Below are 19361 nucleotides of genomic sequence, written 5' to 3' on the forward strand. Positions count from 1 at the left end.
GTAGCAATCTCATACACCATTGTAACCCCTCGCATGAGGTATCCCTCCATTATGAATCATCAATACTAGCGGGATACAGGGCATTACTCCCCGGAGACTCAAACCTGGATAAACCCCTCGTGTGACCTCCGATCCATAACTTCTAGCTGCACTTGGACCCCTACCGAGGGATTTAACGGGAATTCGCTCCGTCAAACAACATCCAGGCCGCCATGCGGACCACCTTGGGACCGCCGTGCCGGCTAGGGCCAAGGCCAACGACTAGGAGAACTGCGATGTAAATTCTCAACATGCCAACAAAGGCGGCACCCGACAGTCGTTACCGCGCCCCTGGCCAGGCAGCAGCAACGTCGGCCTGCCAAAGCCCGGATCGGGCCCAACAACCGCAACTACCGCACAAACGCATCGCAGTGTCGCTAGACCGCGTGCTCCACTGCGCCGCAATGCACGTCCGCGTCGCACCGCAATGCGCCATCCGGGCGCGCCTACGAGCGCCTAGCCGACGCTGCAACATCCAGCTCTACCGGAAAGCAAAGATGCCTTATACAACCTGCCTCACATGTGGGAAAGGGTAGGGCCACCACTACCGCGCAGGCTTTGCCCAGCGGCGACGAGGAAGGATGGGTGGCGGGAGGTTGGGATGGTGCTACCCCCATAACCCATGCCCCAAGTAGATCAGCATGTCCGAGGACCCAACACGGTGTACTAAAGTTGTACTCTCTCTGTTCCACAATGTAGTGCGCCCACGCATCCCAATATCTAAGTTTGACCGTAAATTTAATCAACGAGACCGATTGTGGCGGGAGCAAAAATTATATCACTGAATTCGTATTTTGATACAAATCAAGTGGTATAATTCTTGGTTCCGCCGCAATTGGTCTCGTTGGTTAAATTTACGGTCAAAGTTAGATCTTGGGAAGCGTGGACGCACTACATTGTGGAATGGAGGGAGTATTAAATCAATGACACTTATTTTGAGAGGAGTGAGTAGTATACTCTACTAAGAGAAACTCTAATGGGGCAACCCATTTTGTCCGCCTGCGTCCATTTGGGTCGGCATGGACAAAAGTGGAGGCCTAACGCGCCGACCCAAACCCAAATCGCGTATGCGCCGACGCATTTACGGCCCAAATATGCGGCCAAAATGCGTCGGCGCGGACGTGAAGCGGAGGCCACACACGCCTTCTCGGTGTCCGTCGCGTCCCCACCTGGCGGTCATCCAACCACCCAGCGGCCAGTTTGGTCAGCTTAATTTATGATGACCGCCCACCTCGGGCCCATGCGTCAGTGACGACGATCGTCCTTCTTTAAGAAGACCATGCGGGGGGGCATCCTCATCCACTTCCAGAAAGCTCCCGTCCCCATCTCGCTCCCCCGTCGGTGGCAATCCTAGCCACCCTAGTCAAGCCAGATGGGGCTCTTCTCCGGTCGGTAGCAGCAAAGCCAAGGGCAAGGCCCCCGCCATCCCTTTTCCCCCTGAGCTCCCCCGCCTCCACTGGCGCCAGCTCGTCGGCCAAGGCAGCGCGTCAACGTGGCACTGCACCAGGCGGAGTGGCACTGGCAGAACCGCGTGCCTCTCCCGTACCCCGATGTCACCCTGCCGCACAACTGGCATCTGGATCCGGAGAGGATCCCAGTGCCGGCGGCGCCGTGGTCGGCTAGGGCGCACGCAGAGGAGGTGCGGCGACAACAGGCGCAGCTGGCCCCGGAGCAGCGCAGTGACGCCGCGTATGCCTTCAACTCGCCCCCAACTGGGCTTGTTGGTTCGCCTTCGAGCACGAGGAGGCCAGGCGGTGCAGCGTCCGTGAAGTCGTCCATAGTGCGCCGCTGACCCCCCTTGTCGTCCGCGATGAGGACCAGGAGATGGAGGCTCCCTACCAGGCGGCCGTCCTCCGGGAGAGCGAGGAGGAGGAGCGTCATACGGAGGAAGAGGAAGCAGCGTACCAGGCGGCCATGGCCCTCTTCGCGGCGGGCGACTATGTCCTACCGCCGGTGGGCCCGCCTTCCCTCATCAAGGCCGAGACGGAGCCAGAGCCGACCCTCATCGACCGCTACTCATGGACTGCGCGAGTGCGCGAGTGGGTTAGTGCTCCACCGGTCTGGATGGGGGCGACGCCAGCGCAGGAGGCGGCGTACCTCGAACAATGGCGCTAGCGACGGCTAGCCGAGGAGCGCCGCCACGGCGAATACCTCGAGGTGCTTGAGCGTGACGCCGAGGAGGAGCAGCGCGAGGCCGAGGAAGAGGCGCGCGAGGCCCAGGAAGCGGCAGCACAGGCAGCGGCGGCACAGCTCGCGTCCGACATCAACGCCGTCTGGAACACAGCGTTCCCCTGGGCCGGCCCTGCGCCGACGCTCATCGACCTCACCGGCACCGATGACGACGATGAGGATGGCTAGGGCAGCGCGCCGCCTCGTAGTTAGATTTTTTTATGTTTAGATTTGGACGAATGGACTATCGCCTACCTTCGTGGCCGGCTTTAATGTTTAATTAATGTTTGTTTTAATTTTCAAAATGTCTGCATTTTTTCCGCACGCCGTCAAAATCGGTTGGGCCAGCGTTGGGCGCATGCGCCGATCCAAACGTGAAAGCGGATGTTGATGTCCGCCGGGCCGACTCAAACGGACAAAAAGCGGACAAATTCACCGTCCGTTTGGGTCGGCGCGTTGGAGTTGCTTTAATAAGAAAAAAAAGGTGACATGCAACTAAAAATCCGCGTGGCCCCTACAAATCCAGGACTCCATAAGAAAAAAAAGGTCACAAGCAACGTGTAGCGGATCACCTAGCGGCACCGACAGGCAGGCCAACCAGCCAGCCAGCAGTAACATGTGGTTGGATGGTTAGAGGAACCGTAGTATCCCCAGCCCACCAGCAGTCAAGTCCTGATGCTCGCATTTATTTCTGGATTTATTTCAGGATTTCCGACGGTGTGCATTCAGTGGGAGAAAACGTTTCTGTCGATGACGATGACGAGATGCCTACAATGACTTCGTAAATTTCAAAATGATATGTCAGCTCAGTCTTTCGAAGACGGTGCATGTGTGCGTTCAAGGGAATGAGTGTATGCGTGTGTATACGAACACTTGTGTTTGTACTGTGTTGAGAAAAAAAAAGCAGCAGCAGGCCACACATGCGCGCGCTTCCTCATTCGCGTGAGTTCCGGCGGGCCCCCGCTCGTGCAGGCCCGAAATTCTCCGGTCAATGGACCCCGTTGGACCGGGCCTACCAGGATTTTTTATTTTTTTCAGGGCCTACCAGGATTTGTAATGCCAACGAGCTGCTCGACTGCCAGCAATAAAGAAGGCACCAGAGATCTCCATCACCGCGCGTCCAAGCCGCACGCTACGAAAGATTGAAAGAGTGATAGGGAAATGTTGGATCATTGGCAGGTTAAACTGAAGGTCCACGTGTACACACGACTACGCTACCTACACCACATTTACAGTTATCGGAAGTGCAGAAAACAAGATCGAAGTCGAAGCCAGGTACTACCACTCATGAATATGAGAAAATATCAGAAGACCACTTTGATGCCAATCCTCTGCTGTATCTGGTTCACACTAACTATTCATCAAGTTAACTTATCTGTTCATCGTTCGTCCGGCATTCCCGAATAGGAAAGGCGAGTTTTAGCAACTATGAACACACACGCACGCGCACACGCAAAAAGGATCTAGCTACCTCCGCAGCTCTACTACTGCATGTGAATCTTGAAATCATCTTCTTTTAGCCCTGTTTCTTTTTCTTTTCTAGTAGTAGCTTCCCCCCCTCTTGATCTTCATCGATCGTGTGGGAAATACAAGCCACGGCAGAGCTAGCTAAGCTAGAGCTAGCTGGCTTGGTAAAAGCTGCTCCTTGAGCAGGCCCAGGCGGCAGGCGAGGCTACCTGTGGAACTGAGCCAGCCTGTTGTCCCCGAGCCTCGAGTTGTAGGCAGCCTTCTTGTACTCGCCCCATGTGAAGTCCTTGTACAGGCTCTGCTCTCCCGCGCCCAGCAGCTGCGGCAATGGTGCAATCCTCTGTGTCATCGCTGGCCCTCCAAAGTAGATCATGGAAACCCTAGACTTTAGGCTGTTGGCCACCACCCTGTGCTTCACGCTCTTGAACCTCCCGTTGGTCAGCACCTATACATACACATCACAAAAATAAAACAGTAGTACATGAGATCAAGGCATATATACGATACGGTACGTAGGCAGCAAGAACACACAGCTAGCGATTAGTAAGATGTCATGCAGCAATCACGCGAAGCTCATGTGCCTAACGGATTATACTGATGTGGCGAATATGCGATGGGTCGGCAGCAGTTATTTGGTCCAGGGAGGGAGCCACCTGTTCCTGTTTCTGCCGTGGCAGCCGTACCAGCGCGCATGACAACCATCTCTTTCTTCTTTCGTTTTCTCGGTTTATTTCTTCATTTTACTACGTTTTTTTGTTAGTTGCTCAGGGTGATAGGATGTTGTTCGTTTTTACTGGTGATGATGCGAACGATGGCTCTGCGTGCTAGCAGTGCACTATCTCCAATTTAATCATGCCTCACGTCATTTTAGTGAAGCGTACAGTGCAAATCGTTTTAGAAAAGTATAAATGTGCTAGTAGTAGTAGAAAAAGAACAGGTTAGCGCGTGCACGAAAAGGCGTCACGTGTCGGGGTCAGGAACGGGCGGGCATACCTGCAACGAGTCGCCGACGTTGACGAAGAAGGCGTCGCGGTCCGAGGGCACGGACACCCACTGCCCGTTCTGGAGCGCGATCTGCAGGCCGGACGTGCCGTTGGAGCGCAGCACGGAGATGAGCTGCGGGTCGGTGTGCTCGCCGAAGCCTGTGGCGCTGCAGCCCAGCCCTTGCAGCGCGTGGCACGGCGGGTAGTGGTTCACCCGGAACACCTGGTCGCTCCCCCCCGCCGTCACCATCGCGCTCAGCGCGTCAACGGGCGCAATGCCCAGCCCCTCCGCCATCGCCTCCATCACCCGCACCGCCACCTTCCGCACCGCCGCGATGTACTCGTTCAGCGCCGCCCTGCAAAACACGCCATGTAACATAAGTACTCGGTGAAACCAACCAGACACGCGTCGTATCGCGGTGGCTTGCATTCCGTTCGCGCGGGCATTTGAACGTACCGGAAGAGCGCGCAGGACGGGACGGTGCAGGCGCCGGAGAGCGACGCGGACTCGACGGCGAGGAGGAGGTACTCGAGCCAGCCCATGTCGCCATTGAGCCCGATGCGCTTGCTGCCGTAGCCGAACGGGTAGGCCGGGCCGGAGCGGTCCTTGTCGGCCTGCGGCAGCGAGAAGAACCTGACGGCCTCTGACTCGAGCCTGTCCATCGTGTCCGCTGGCACCCCGTGGTTGACGAGCTTGAAGAACCCGAAGCGCTCGCAGGCGTCGGCGATGGCCCGCGGCGCGCCAGGGCTGGAGAGGTCGACAACCGGCATGCCGGAGAAGTAGTCCCCGGGGTCGGGGGACCTGAGGAGCGGGATGTGATCGACGGCGGGCGTGCTGGCAAGAACCACCATGGCTGTGCTGAGCTACCAAATATGGTATGTGCGATCGAGGGAGGTGAGGAGCGGAGCAGAGCCGCTGTGGAAAGAAAGAAAAGAAACAGAGGCGAGCGGGCGGGCGGAACAGGGGAGATGCTGTTGCCACTGAGTTGGAGTGTGTGTGGGGGAGGGCGCGGGGCATATATATAGGGGAGGGGAGAGGAGAGGAGAGGCGAGGGCACCTGCCGATCGGGAAGGAGCGGCGCGCGGTGGGGGCAGGGCAGGGGAAGGGCCAACTGACAGTGGGAAAGGAGGAGGAGAGAAGAGATGAATCGGGACGAGGACGATGGGGTTGGTTGGCTCGCTGCTTCATCGCATCCGGGCTCGCAGATGGTTGGGGGAATGCCCCGCTCATGTCGCCACCTCCTCTTTTCTCGCTTGGTGGTCTGTGGTGGCAATGGAGCCAGGCGATCGTGGCGGGGTCTCAGACGTGTCCCAAGGAGATCCACCGGCCCTGCGTACGGCACCCATGCCGCCAGGGGTTCGCGCCCTGCCGTATCTCATCTCACGGTAAAATCTCGGGCGAGCGTAGCTGGCAAAGGTTGAGCCAAATCACTCGCTGCCGATCGTCGTTGCTAACTGCTGGTTCGCTCCATTTGGCAAATGGCATGTTTGATCGGCGATGGAGTGCGACACGCAATACGCGCTCGATTAGATCATGCCTGATGCTTCACACGATACGCGTTAGTTAGGCCAGCATCATGCCTGCGTCGTTTATTCTCTTGTATTCCCTCCGTCCCAAAGTACTAGATCGGTAGATCCCATTGGATAAACGATGCGTGTAAAGTCAATCTGTGGGTGAGTAAAGAAGGGGGGAGAAACGATGATTCAGAGATTGACCCGACCATTGTCGGGCTCACCGTCTCGCGATTTCAGCTGAATTCGCGGTCACCATAGTCTAGGGGCGCGGCATTGGGAACTAGGAAACCCGCCGAGGGGACGAAGACGTACAATGCCTTCCGGTCAATAATCGATGGGCGGCCAATCACGGGGCAACTGCAGCCTGCAGGAAGGCTCGTGAGCTAGATGGATAGTCTCGCATATTCCGCTGATTCGCGCGGCGCATCGGAAGCACAGATGGCGAGCGGCGCCGCGCGCGTCCGCCCGCCCGCCCGACATTGGGTCACTTGCACGTCGACCATCTTCTCATCAGAAATAAACAAGTCGCTCGTACTGTACTATACTACTACTACTGGTCAATGCATCGTACCGAGCTTTCCCATACTTTCAGCACTGCCTTTTGATCTTAAAGATGCTGTACTCCCGCTGCTAGATATATATAGATAATATAGTGGTGGAGTGTTTTCTATTTTCTGCAGCAGGTTGATAAGTTCACATTCGCTACGTCTGCAGCTATTCTTTCTCATTATTGTAATCCGATTCCATTGTACACCTGCCATGACTGCATGCCCAGTGCACGCACATGTCCAGCAACGACCAGACATTCGATGCAAATTAGTCCTAAACTGCCTTCAACAAGATTCCAGTGGTACAGATCGAGGAAAACTGTCGTTGACCACATGTCCATCTCTAGTGCATGCCTGTTAGAGCATGGTTAATAGTATAGCCAGCTGCTGGCTATAAGCCAGTGCCATGTCATCTACAACCCATCTTATAGCTAACATGTACAATAATAGATCAAAAAAATGTACTACTTTTTTATTATGTGGCCCACCTTTCATTCTCACAAAGTGCCTAGGAGCACGTGTTAGAGTTGACTATTCACGAAGAGCCCGCTTACCTTCTCTCTCCTCTTCTCTTTCTTTCAACTAAACGGAAATATACTAGTTTATTTCTTATAGCCCGCTGACTAAGCTCTGTTGTACTTGCTCTTTGCTCTTAGTAGATCCATCTGATCCGATCACTCACAGGAGCCGTTCGAGAGAGCTGGACCTGAACTCCTGTGTGTCCGTGTATGTGGATAACTACGTATTCCCAGACGGAGATACTACTCGTCAATCATCTGACTCACTGTCCACCGGTATGACCAGGCACCTTGTTTTCTGACCCAATTATTATGTGCACTCTAGAGCCCGCAGGGATGAAGCGTAGGAGTACGGAACGGAGTGAATTCCGTATTAAAATTGAGTGCAACGTGCATCCAACATCGCGCCCGGGACCCGAGAAAAGCCGGGGTTGCCGTGGTTGCCAAGGAAATCGCGGTGTGTACGCCGGGCTATTTGGTCGTTCCAGAGTGTAAAGAGACGGGACGGGGATCCGGTGCCCAGTGGGCAGAGAGACAGGGAATGTTTGGTTCGTTGGTCAAAGCTAAAGTGTCAAACGCGTGGCCGGCCGTGCTGGCCGGCACATTTCTCCATGAGACAACTGAAGTAAAACTACTCGGACACACAACTAATCGTAGTATAAAAAAACCTTGAAAAAATCGTATAAAAAACCCACGATGTTTCCCTGAAGGTGCAAAAACCTCCTAGAGCCTGACGCTCACGCGGCACGACGACGTATTGCATATACCATGTGCTACGACCGGTGTGAAACTACCTCCACTTCTGCGTAAAGCTTCTTGAACCGGGAACCAAAAACCGGACTGCTCCTGCTGGCTACAATTATTCGGCGGTGTGCATGTCGTGCTTCTTTTAAAGACTGCGTGTACGTACGTGCGGCACTATGTATGGAGTGCCGTACAAGTCAAATTCTCAGTGGCAATGGACCGACGAGCCAACTTAGCTAGCGAGTGATCAAGTGATATGCCGTACTACCGCCCTAGGCTTTTGCGTTGCTCGAGCAACTGAAACACGTAGCTATACGATAGCGCCACCCATGACGTGCATGGACAGTGTGCCGATAAAAAATGCAAAGTAGCACGCACCAGGCGCTCCAATGGACGGCTAGCAAAGTAAAGCTTTGGCCCGTCTGCACGTCCAAATCATCCATCCACACAGCAGTCCGTGCGTCATGGCCTGGTTTGACAAACCATGTCATTGGCCGGCCCAAGAAACAAAAAGAAAGAAAGCGACGACGGATTGGCCAACTTGTTCATGGGAGGGGTCCGATCAATCCACTTGAGCAACTAATTAACGAGCGTTCCTTCGGAAGCCTTGCAACGATCAGCGTCATTTGGCGCGCTCTCGGCCATTCGTCACGTGTCGCGCTCTAGGCGCTCCCTCCAAATTTTGTTTTTTTTAGTCGTGCGCACGCGTTTTCGGCTTTTTAAACGGTTATTTTTTCGCTTTAGATTTCCACAGGTGTTCCCTAGCTTTTCGACCAAAAAAAATTTTGAAAAAAATTTTTTTTTGCGCAAAAAAATGAATTTTTTTTCGCGAGAGTCACACTCTTGTTTCCACGATAGGCACGGTTGTACTTTCGCGAGCGTGCCTCTGGGAAACGAAAAAAATGCGTTTTCTGATTTTTTTTCCTTTCGCGAGAGGCACGGTTTTGCTTCCGCGAGAGGCACGGTTTTGCTTCCGCAAGAGGCACGGTTGTGCTTTCGCGAGAGTCACGGCCGTGCCTCTTGAAAACGAAAAAAAAACACGTTTTCTGTTTTTTTTTTCTTTCGTGAGAGGCACGGTTGTGCTTTCACGAGAGTCACCGCCGTGCCTCCTTGGAAACGAAAAAAACGCGTTTTCTGTTCTTCTTTCGCGAGAGGCACGGTTGTGATTTCGTCAGAGGCACGGAGTGCCTCTTTCAGAAAGGGAAAAAACCCATACTCCCGGTTCGGTTTTTTCGTCCGTTTTTTTCGTGAAAAGTTTGTCAAAACCTATCAACATGGGATCTAGTTTTATAGATCTCGATGCGAGGAATCCAACGGCGAAAGCGGTTCAAGATTTGGACGCACGGTTTAAGAGATAAAACATTTTGAATAAACGGATCTAAAGGAAAGAAAAAACTTCCAGGTTGCGACAAGTGGCGCACATGCAGCGCGCCACTTGTCGCAACCTGGGGAAGTTGGAGTGATCTTCGCAAGGAGTACTCCTTAACTAGTGATTTCGACAAAAACTAGCCGAGTATCGTACTACTGGTAGTTAATCAAAAAGGACTCTTAATCAAATAAGAAGATACGTCCATTGGGTTACCGGCGACAACTGGCTAGGGCATTTGCTACTACAACTATTTTAGAGCATCTACAATGAACTTGTCAAATACGACACCCTATATGCCCAGGACGCGCCGAGGCGGGTCCGCGCGGATAGTGACTGTGAAATTCTCAAATGGCGCGTCTATATCATACAACGTGGAAATAAACTACATAGATCAAATGGACATACAAATGCAACAGCAAACAGACATATAAGCTGACAACAAACAGACATAATTCACATAAACATCATCAAAAGTTCACCGCAGTTCAGACGATGGACAAATTGAAACTAGATTACTAAAAATAGAAATTAAAAACCTATTGCGTTGCTGGCCGAGAGGCTTCTCAGCCAGCGTATATGCATTGTGGATGAGGGCGAGCAGCTCACTGAGGCGGCCATTAACAAGTTCATGCGGCTTTTCCATGGCCCTCTCCCGGACATCACTATCATCGTGCTACGAGCTCTTTTGAACCTAGTCTGTGACCTGATGCCGGCGGTGGAAAACGCCCTGATTGAGCATGGAGGAGAGGGTGGCCCAGACCTGGGCACTCAGGAGGATGAAGAGGCATCGGCTACAACCTGATTAGCTACTGTGTTAGTGATGCCATGATGTACCAACACTTCTTATGCTAGATAAAATGTTATGTTCTAGAGGTGTGACGCCTGTTTTTGTAGCTGCAGCTTGTTGCAGCTACCTGATGCCCTGGGAAGGCTGGTAGCTTGTCATTGTTGTACGCATGTTTATTGTTGTTGTTGTTGTGTGTTGTTGCAACTGTTCAAGGCCCTGGCAAGGCATATTGAGATATTGCTATTGCTACTGTATTTTGACCCAGTTTCTTCAGTTTGCTGTTGTTGCATGTGTCCAAAACAAAGTTGTGTGCCTGGTTTCCAAATGACAGACCACAACCACAACCTCACAATTTTGTACTGGAATGTGTGAGGTCTGAACTGCCCTGATCACTGCACTATGGTTCATGAGACCATCGCCGCTACTCCTTGTCATATTATTTGCCTGCAAGGATCTAAAATGGAAATTGTTGATGCCTACACTGCGGCTCATATTGGTGGCCAGAGACTAAAGAACTATGCCCAACATCCGGTTGATGGCACACATGGTTGCATCCTTCTGTTATGGGATGATGATGCGGTCCAACTTTCCAAGGTTACCTTGCGCTCCCAGAGCTCTGCAAAAAAACATCGTTCAAGCTAAGCACCATCTATGGACCAACTAGAAGTAACCTCAAGGATGCCTTCTTCGGTGAGCTTGTTGTCAAAAACCACCCTTGGGAACCATGTGGTTGGTCACGGGTTACTTCAACCAAATCTATTGAGCTAGGGATAAGAATTGTATAAATTTTGATCGAAGTCGCATCGTCAGCGTTGAACTCATGCGAGCTAAAAGTGATCCACCTCCAAAACAAGAGATTCACTTGGAGTAATGGACAAAGTGAGCCCACCTTGAGCAAGCTTGATAGCGTTTTGCAATGAAGAGTGGGACTTGGAGTTTAGCTCTCACATCATGCATGCCTTGTCATCCTCCCTATCTGACCATTAGCTGCTTCTGCTTGCAAATGAGAATGGCTCGAAACGCATAAAATGCTTCCGTTTTGAAAATTTCTGGATCAAGATGCCCACTTTTTAACAACCGTCCAAGATGCATGGAATGAGGGCCAGAACCACATCGAGCCATACCATGTTCTTCACCACAAGCTCAAGATAACTAGTTCCAGACTAAAGACATGGAGCAAATTCCTCTCCTCCAATGTGAAAGTTCAATTACATATAGCACTGGAGATCATCCCTTGTCTCAATATTGCACAAGATTCACGATCTTTGAGCTCAGAGGAGCTTGACCTATGTAAGGGGCTCAAAAGGCGGGTGGTTGGCTTGGCAGTGTTTGAAAAAGCACATTAGCGGCAAAACTCTAGAATAATGAACGTTAAAGAGGGGAACACAAAAACTAGGTTCTTCCATCTTAGAATTAACCATCGCCCGAAGAAATTTTTTATCCACCGCCTCAAGCATAATGTGGGGTGGGTGACCTACCACAACCACAAGAAGGATATTATTCATTGTCACTTCTCCGCTGTCATCAAGAAGGGCCCTTGATGACATAAGGACATAAATTGGCGTTGTGTCCCCACCCGGATTACAGGCTCAGTGGTATTGGAGACCCGTTCATCGTGGAGGAGGCTAGGAAGGCCATATTTGATTCTCCGGGTGATAAGGCGTCATGGCCGGATGGGTTCATGGGTGCATTCTTCAAGGCGTGCCGATATATTATCAATATGTGCGTCATGGCTACTATTAACTACTTCTCTAACCTTCATGCTTCCAAATTACATTGGCTAAAATCTGCCAACATCATGCTAATTCCCAAGAAAGATGGTGCCGATGACATTTCAGATTTTAAGCTAATAAGCCTAATTCATGCCCTGGCCAAGCTCTTAGATAAGATGATAGAGTCAACTTTTCCGTCCACATGAATGACCTTGTCTCTCTGGCCCAAAGCGCTTTTATAAAGAAGTGAAGCATACATGAAAACTTCATCTACGTCTACAACCTCGCTAGAATGCAGCACCAAAACAAAACTCCCATGTTGCTATTCATGTTTGATATAAATAAGGCCTTTGACTCTATATGATGGGACTACTTACTGGATCTCCTACAACATCTAGGCTTCCCTATGCGCTTTCGAGGTTGGGTCTCGGTGCTTGTCACTTCTCTTCATCAAGAGTGTTGTTAAATGGCACTGTTGGTGACCCAATTCGGTAAGGGATGGGATTACGAAAGGAGACACGCTGCCCTTCTACTCTTTGTTATCGCCATTGACCCCCTGCACCACATCCTTAACAAGGCCATAACCCAAGGCAAACTCCAACCGATCCGGACAAACACTACAACTCTTTGTGCCTCCCTGTATGCTGACAATGCCGCTGTTTTTGTGAAGCCCATCAAGGAAGATGTCTCCTATTTTTCCTCCATCCTTGACACTTTTGGGGAGGTCACGGAGCTGGTCACTAACTACAACAAAAGTCCGGTGGCCCCAATTCAGTGTGCTGGCCTTGATCTTCATGACATCCTACACATTTTCTGGCCAAGCTTACGCACTTCCCCATGACGTACCTGGAGCTGCCACTTTCGGTCTCGAGGCTCAAGGACGTGCACTTCCTGCCTTTGGAGGACAAAGTTGCCCACAAGCTTTCCCCTTGGAATGGTTAACTCATTGCCGCCCCTGTTAGGTCTGTTCTGGTTAAGGCGGTCCTCACTGCACTACAATACAATTTTTTCTCTATTTTGTGATGTTTCACTTAGGTCACGGAAAACCATTTTTTGTCACAAAAAATGTACTGGTGACATTTTACGGCTATCACCCATGATAACCCACAAGTATAGGGTATTGCTTGTAGCCTTTTTTGATAAGTAAGAGCGTTGAACCCAACGAGGAGCTAAAGGTAGAATTTATATTCTCTTCAAGTTCTATCGACCACCAATACAACTCTATGCACACCAATGTTTGCTTTACCAAGAAACAAGTAATAAACTACTTTGTAGGTGTAATGGGATAAGTTTGTGAGATAATAAAAAACATGAAAATAAAAGTTATGTGTTATTCTGATAAAAGAATAATTATAGTATAGTGAGTGTGGAAAGTGGTGGTAGGATTTGCGAGATTGTCCTAGGCAATTGTTAACAAGATCAGTAATCACTATTGCAATTTTATATGAGGGAGATGCATGAGCTAACATACTTTCTGTACTTGCATCATATGAACTTATGATTTAACCTCTTGCAAGCATCCGCAAATGCTAGAAATCATTAAGGTAAAACCAACCATGGCATTAAGTAACAAGTCCCCCTTACTCCCATACGCAGCAAACCCTTACTCGGGGTTAAGCTTCGGTCACTCTCGCAACCCACTGTAAGAGAATCATGAACGTATTCCAACACCCTACAGAGGGAATCTCCCAAGTGTGCACAGCATGGAAGGCACCATAAGACAACACCAAAATAAAGCATGCAACTCAAACCAATCAAGAACATCAATCAACCATAGGACAAAAGGAATCTACTCAAAGATCATAGGATGGCTACACACCATTGGATAATTATATATAGCATAAAGCACCATGTTCAAGTAGGGGGTACAATGGGTTGCGGGAGATTGGACCGATGATAATAGATGAGGGAAGGTGATGGAGGTGTTGAGGAAGAAGGCGGAGTTGCTGGAGTAGATCGCCGACACGATGGTTCCCCCGGTGGGCGCTCCAGCGCCACCGGGAGAGAGGGGGAGAGAGCCCCTCCTTCTTCTTCTTCCTTGGTCTTCCCTTTGCTACTTCTTGAGCTTGCATTGGTTTTTCCCTTGAAGAGGAAAGGGTGATGCACAAACAATCAAACAACTTGCACCCAACACGATAAAGGGGTTGTCAATCCCTTCACGATTCCTTGCAAAAGTGAGATCTAATAGCGATAGATGAAACTAAACAAAAGGTAAAGTAAATATTCTTGGTATTTTTGGTTTATAGATCAGAACGTAAAAGATTGCAAAATAGTAAATCGGAAACTAATATGATGGAAAATAGACTCGGGGGCCATAGGTTTCACTAGAGGCTTCTCTCAAGATAGCAAATAATACAGTGGATGAACAAATTACTGTCGAGCAACTGATAGAAAAGCGCAAAGGTTATGACGATATCTAAGGCAATGATTATGAAATATAGGCATCACGTATGTATCAAGTAGACCGACTCGTGACTGCATCTACTACTATTACTCCACACATCGACCGACTCCTGCCTGCACCTAGAGTATTAAGTTCATGAAGAACAGAGTAACGCATTAAGTAAGATGACAAGATATAGAGGAATTAACTCAAGCAATATGATGAAAACCCCATCTTTTTATCGTTAATGGCAACAATACAATACGTGCCTTGTTGCCCCTACTGTCATTGGGAAAGGACACTGCAAGATTGGACCCAAAGCTAAGCACTTCTCCCATTGCAAGAAAAACCAATCTAGTTGGCCAAACCAAACCTGTAGTTCGAAGAGAATTACAAAGATACCAAATCATGCATATAAGAATTCATAAAAGATTCAAATAATATTCATAGATAAGCTGATCATAAATCCACAATTCATCGGATCTCGACAAACACACCGCAAAAGAAGATTACATCGGATAGATCTCCAAGAACATCGAGGAGAACATGATATTGAGAATCAAAGACAGATACGAAGCCATCTAGCTACTAGCTATGGACCCGTAGGTCTGAGGTAAACTACTCACGCTTCATCAGAAGGGAATAGAGTTGATGTAGAAGTCCTCTGTGATTGAATCCCCCTCCGCCAGGATGCCGGAAAAGGTCCCTAGATGGGATCTCAAGGGTACAGAAGGTTACGGGGAAAAGTGTTTTCGTGGATACTTCTCGTGGTTTGGGAATATATGTGAATATATAGGCAAAGGAATTAGGTCAGGGGAGTCACGGGGGCCCCATAAGACAGGGGGCGCGCCCTACCCCTGGGCGCACCCTCCACCCTTGTGGCCACCTTGTGGCTCCTCCGACTTGATCTCCAAGTCACCTGGGTGTCTTCTGGTCCAAGAAAAATCATTGTGAAGGTTTTATTCCGTTTGGACTCCGTTTGGTTTTGCTTTTCTGCGGAACTCAAAAACAAGGAAAAAACAGAAACTGCCACTGTGCTCTAGGTTAATAAGTTAGTCCCAAAAATAATATAAAATAGCATATGAATGCATATAAAACATCCAAAACAAATAATATAATAGCATGGAACAATAAAAAATTATAGATATGTAGGGGACGTATCAAGCATCCCCAAGCTTAATTCCTGCTCGTCCTCGAGTAGGTAAATGATAAAAATAGAATTTTTTATGTGGAATGCTACCTAACATATTTATCCATGTATTTTTTCTTTATTGTGGCATGAATGTTCAGATCCATAAGATTCAAAACAAAAGTTTAATATTGACATAAAAACAATAATACTGCAAGCATACTAACAAGACAATTATGTCTTCTCAAAATAACATGACCAAAGAAAGCTTATCCCTACAAAATCATGTAGTCTGGCTATGCTCTATCTTCATCACACAAAATATTTAAATCATGCACAACCCCGGTTTTAGCCAAGCAATTGTTTCATACTTTAGTATTCTCAAACTTTTTCAACTTTCACATAATACATGAGCGTAAGCCATGGACATAGCACTATAGGTGGAATAAAATATGGTGGTTGTGGAGAAGACAAAAAGAAGGAGATAGTCTCACATCAACTAGGCATATCAACGGGCTATGGAGATGCCCATCAATAGATATCAATGTGAGTGAGTAGGGATTGCCATGCAACGAATGCACTAGAGCTATAAGTTTATGAAAGCTGAAAAAGAAACTAAGTGGGTGTGCATCCAACTCGCTTGCTCACGAAGACCTAGGGCAATTTTGAGGAAGCCCATCATTGGAATATACATGCCAAGTTATATAATGAAAAATTCCCGCTAGTATATGAAGTGACAACATAGGAGACTCTCTATCATGAAGATCATGGTGCTACTTTGAAGCACAAGTGTGGTAAAAGAATAGTAACATTGCTGCTCTTCTCTTTTCTCTCATTTTTATTGGGCCTTTTCTCGTTTTTTGGCCTGTTTTTTTTCGTCTGGATTCTCATCCCGACTTGTCGAGGAATCATGGTCTCCATGATCCTTTCCTCACATGGGACAATGCTCTAATAATGAAGATCATCACACTTTTATTTACTTACAACTTAAGAATTACAACTCGATACTTAGAACAAAATATGACTCTATATGAATGGCTCCGGCGGTGTGCCGGGATGTGCAATGAATCAAGAGTGACATGTATGAAAGAATTATGAACGGTGGCTTTGCCACAAATACGATGTCAACTACATGATCATGCAAAGTAGTATGACAATGATGAATGATGGAAAGTTGCATGGCAATATATCTTGGAATGGCTTTGGAAAGGCCATAATAGGTATGTCATGGTGGGCGCACGGCAGATGCCATGGGATGGCTAAAGAGAGGAGGAGACTCGAGGGCACTGGTGGGCTCCAGAGGCGAGGTTGGCATGAGCAAGCGCGGGATGCAAGACATACCCAGGTTCGGGGCTCTCCGGAGAGATAATACCCCTAGTCCTGTCGAGTGTGGTTTATATGTAATAGTACAGAGTTGTTCCTAGAGCTGTATGGAGGAAGAAGGAAGACTGGCCAGGGCTTAGGCTGCTCCCTCTCCCTGTGTGTTCTACTGATCAGTTGGCTATTTTCCTGTGTGCTTGCCCGTATGCATGAGGGCTCTTGGGGGGTTTTATAGGCCAACCCCCAGGGGTACAATGGTAATGTTACAAGGCCATAGGGCCGGGCTGCCGGTGTCTGGGAACCCGGTGTTGGGACCAGCCGGGTGCCTATGTTCGCCGGGTTCCCCTAGGCGCGGGCCCCGCTTGCCTAGGGGCACTGTGCGCCATCTTGTCGATCGTCAGGGAGTGGTCGAGTCAAGTCGGGTACAGTGGCGCTCCGTCAGGTCGCCGCTTGCTGGCATCAGCAGTGACGACGGGGGAACTATTGCCACGCCGGCCCTGGTTAGTGGGTAGGTGAGGGGCACTATTGCCATGCTCCGGCTGACCAGAGGCATGGGCAGGGCACTGTTGCCTCGGTCATCGGTAGATGAAGACTCGTCCCATCGTACGGCCTGGATGGGATGGGAGCTGACCCGTGGCTGGGTTGAGGAACACGCCAAGGGTGGAGCTAGCTTGTGGGGAAGTCTTGGTGTGCCGTGTTCGGCTGCTTTGAGCTGGTTGCTGGGGCCGAGTCGAGGAGCTTGGCCGAGTCGAGGGGCTTGGCCGGGTTGAGCGACCCGGCCGAGCGTGGGCTGGCTTGAGGGGCGATGCTGGCCCCATTGTTTTTGAAAAGGATCTGGGTTCCGTTGCCTGCCCGGGGTTCATCCCCTCGATAGTAGTCCCCGAAGCTGTGAAGGTCCGCCGTCTTCGGATGGGAGGGCCTTCACAGTTTCCCCCCTTGAGGAGGCGAATCTTGCGACCGCCGGGTCCGACAACACCCAATGTGTGCCGATTTCCGGAAACCGGATCGTGGCATCCTGGCAGCGGCGGGAAACCGAAGGGTCCATCGAATCTTGGGGCAATCCCTCGGGCTTCACGCGGGCACCACGTGGCGCCTGGAAGCCGGAGGGGCCTGACAGGCCACGCGCGTGACGGGACTGGGCGACGTGCTTGGGCCCGCCGCCACGTGCCCTTGGCCCACGCGTGCGGATTTATTGCGGCGTCTGCAAGTCGGTTGCTCTTCCATGTAGTTATTGTGCGCGTACGTGCGCACTTATTGCGGGGAAGTGGGAGGAGCGAGCACAAACGATCCCACTACCCAACATTTCGAACCAGGGCTTATAAATTGGGGCGAGGGCGTGGCGGACATCATTCTCACTCTCGCCCCCTGCCTCTTTGTCCTCACTCTGCTTCCTGCGACTGCCACGCTGCGACGCCCGCCGCTTCGAGCAGAGCTACATCGCCATTCACCTTTCCTCTTTCTCTTCCATCTCCGTCGATGGAGCTGCCATTGGGCTCGTGGATGGGCTCGACTGTCACCCCCGACGATATCGCCTACCTCCAGACCACCAAGCGCTTGCCGGGGGAGATGGAGGTTGCCGTGCGCCTGTTGAGGGAATCCTGGATTAAGGGGTCCTCGGACAGCCAGACTATGTACTTGGGCCGGACTGTTGGGCTATGAAGATACAAGACAAAAGACTTCTTCCCGTGTCCGGATGGGACCCTCCTTTGCGTGGATGGAAAGCTTGGCGATTCGGATGTGTAGATTCCTTTCTCTGTAACCGACTTTGTGTAACCCTAGTTGAGGGAGTCCTGGATTAAGGGGTCCTCAGACAGCCGGACTATTAACATGGGACACATTGTTGGGCTATGAAGATACAAGACAGAAGACTTCTTCCCGTGTCCGGATGGGACTCTCCTTGGCATGGAAGGCTAGGCTGGCAATTCGAATATGTAGATTCCTTTATCTGTAACTGACTTTGTACAACCCTAGCTGTCGGCGTTCTGGGAATGGGGGTCCCCAGACTTGCCTGCCTGCAGCCTGCGGCGTGGCTCAAAGGGGGCCCAACATGGCCCATCTTCGTCAACACAAGCTCAAGACCCTCACGAGGGGCCAAGCCTCGCGGGGCGGACGACAAGGAGCTTCCTTAGGCACGGCCTCGCTAGGTTGGCTTGCGAGGAGGCGGAGAGTTCAAGGCGGGGTACCTCGCGAGGTGCCCATGACGCAAGCCATGACGACCAAGGGCACCAGCCGGGCGCCAGCCCGCGCAGTGTCCTTCTTTTCTCTTTGGTGCAAGGGGAGCAAGCGCAGGCGAGAGCATCAAGCAAAGGCATCCGTTTCGGTGCAACAAGACCAAGACCAGTCCAACGGCAAGATGGAGGTCACCGTGGAGCCCAAGTCGGCGTCACACCAGAGCCTTTGACAGGCGAGGACCAACTTTAGTCAGGATAAGTGTACTAGATATTCCCCTTCAAAATGGACAATTGTTGGCGCCCTTCCTGCTCGATATTTGGGAAGAGGCCCAGGGCCTTTGCCTATGAATAGGACTAGCCACCCATAGGGTAGAGGCATCTAGAGAGGAATCTGGGGATAAGATAGGCATCTAGAATCAACCCCTCCAAAGGGACAACACCACCACAAGAACAGACCCTCGCGAGGCTGTTCTTCCTTGTATTGTTCATCATCAGTCCAAGAGGCAA

At 50.5% G+C, this 19361-nt stretch overlaps 1 protein-coding gene across 1 annotated transcript; it reads right to left on the bottom strand.

The window, feature by feature from the left end:
- Nucleotides 1-3502: 3502 nt before the first annotated feature.
- Nucleotides 3503-5659, bottom strand: LOC123070818 (gibberellin 2-beta-dioxygenase 3). The gene is made up of 3 exons (XM_044494168.1): nucleotides 5116-5659; nucleotides 4669-5014; nucleotides 3503-4120 (listed from the first exon to the last, which is right to left on the bottom strand). Exons 1-3 carry the CDS (start codon nucleotides 5508-5510, stop codon nucleotides 3881-3883), a joined length of 981 nt encoding a protein of 326 aa, XP_044350103.1. The 5' UTR covers nucleotides 5511-5659; the 3' UTR covers nucleotides 3503-3880.
- Nucleotides 5660-19361: the final 13702 nt, after the last annotated feature.

Source organism: Triticum aestivum, chromosome 3B (assembly GCF_018294505.1).
Source record: "Triticum aestivum cultivar Chinese Spring chromosome 3B, IWGSC CS RefSeq v2.1, whole genome shotgun sequence".
Taxonomy (NCBI): Eukaryota; Viridiplantae; Streptophyta; class Magnoliopsida; order Poales; family Poaceae; genus Triticum; species Triticum aestivum.

Bases quoted from the DNA above. Each gene is read 5' to 3' on its own strand.
- LOC123070818 (XM_044494168.1), bottom strand. From the start codon at position 5,510: ATGGTGGTTCTTGCCAGCACGCCCGCCGTCGATCACATCCCGCTCCTC. The intron at 5,015-5,115 runs GTACGTTCAAAT...CGTGTTTTGCAG, and splicing joins CCGTCCTGCGCGCTCTTCCG to GGCGGCGCTGAACGAGTACA. The intron at 4,121-4,668 runs GTATGCCCGCCC...GTGTATGTATAG, and splicing joins ACGTCGGCGACTCGTTGCAG to GTGCTGACCAACGGGAGGTT.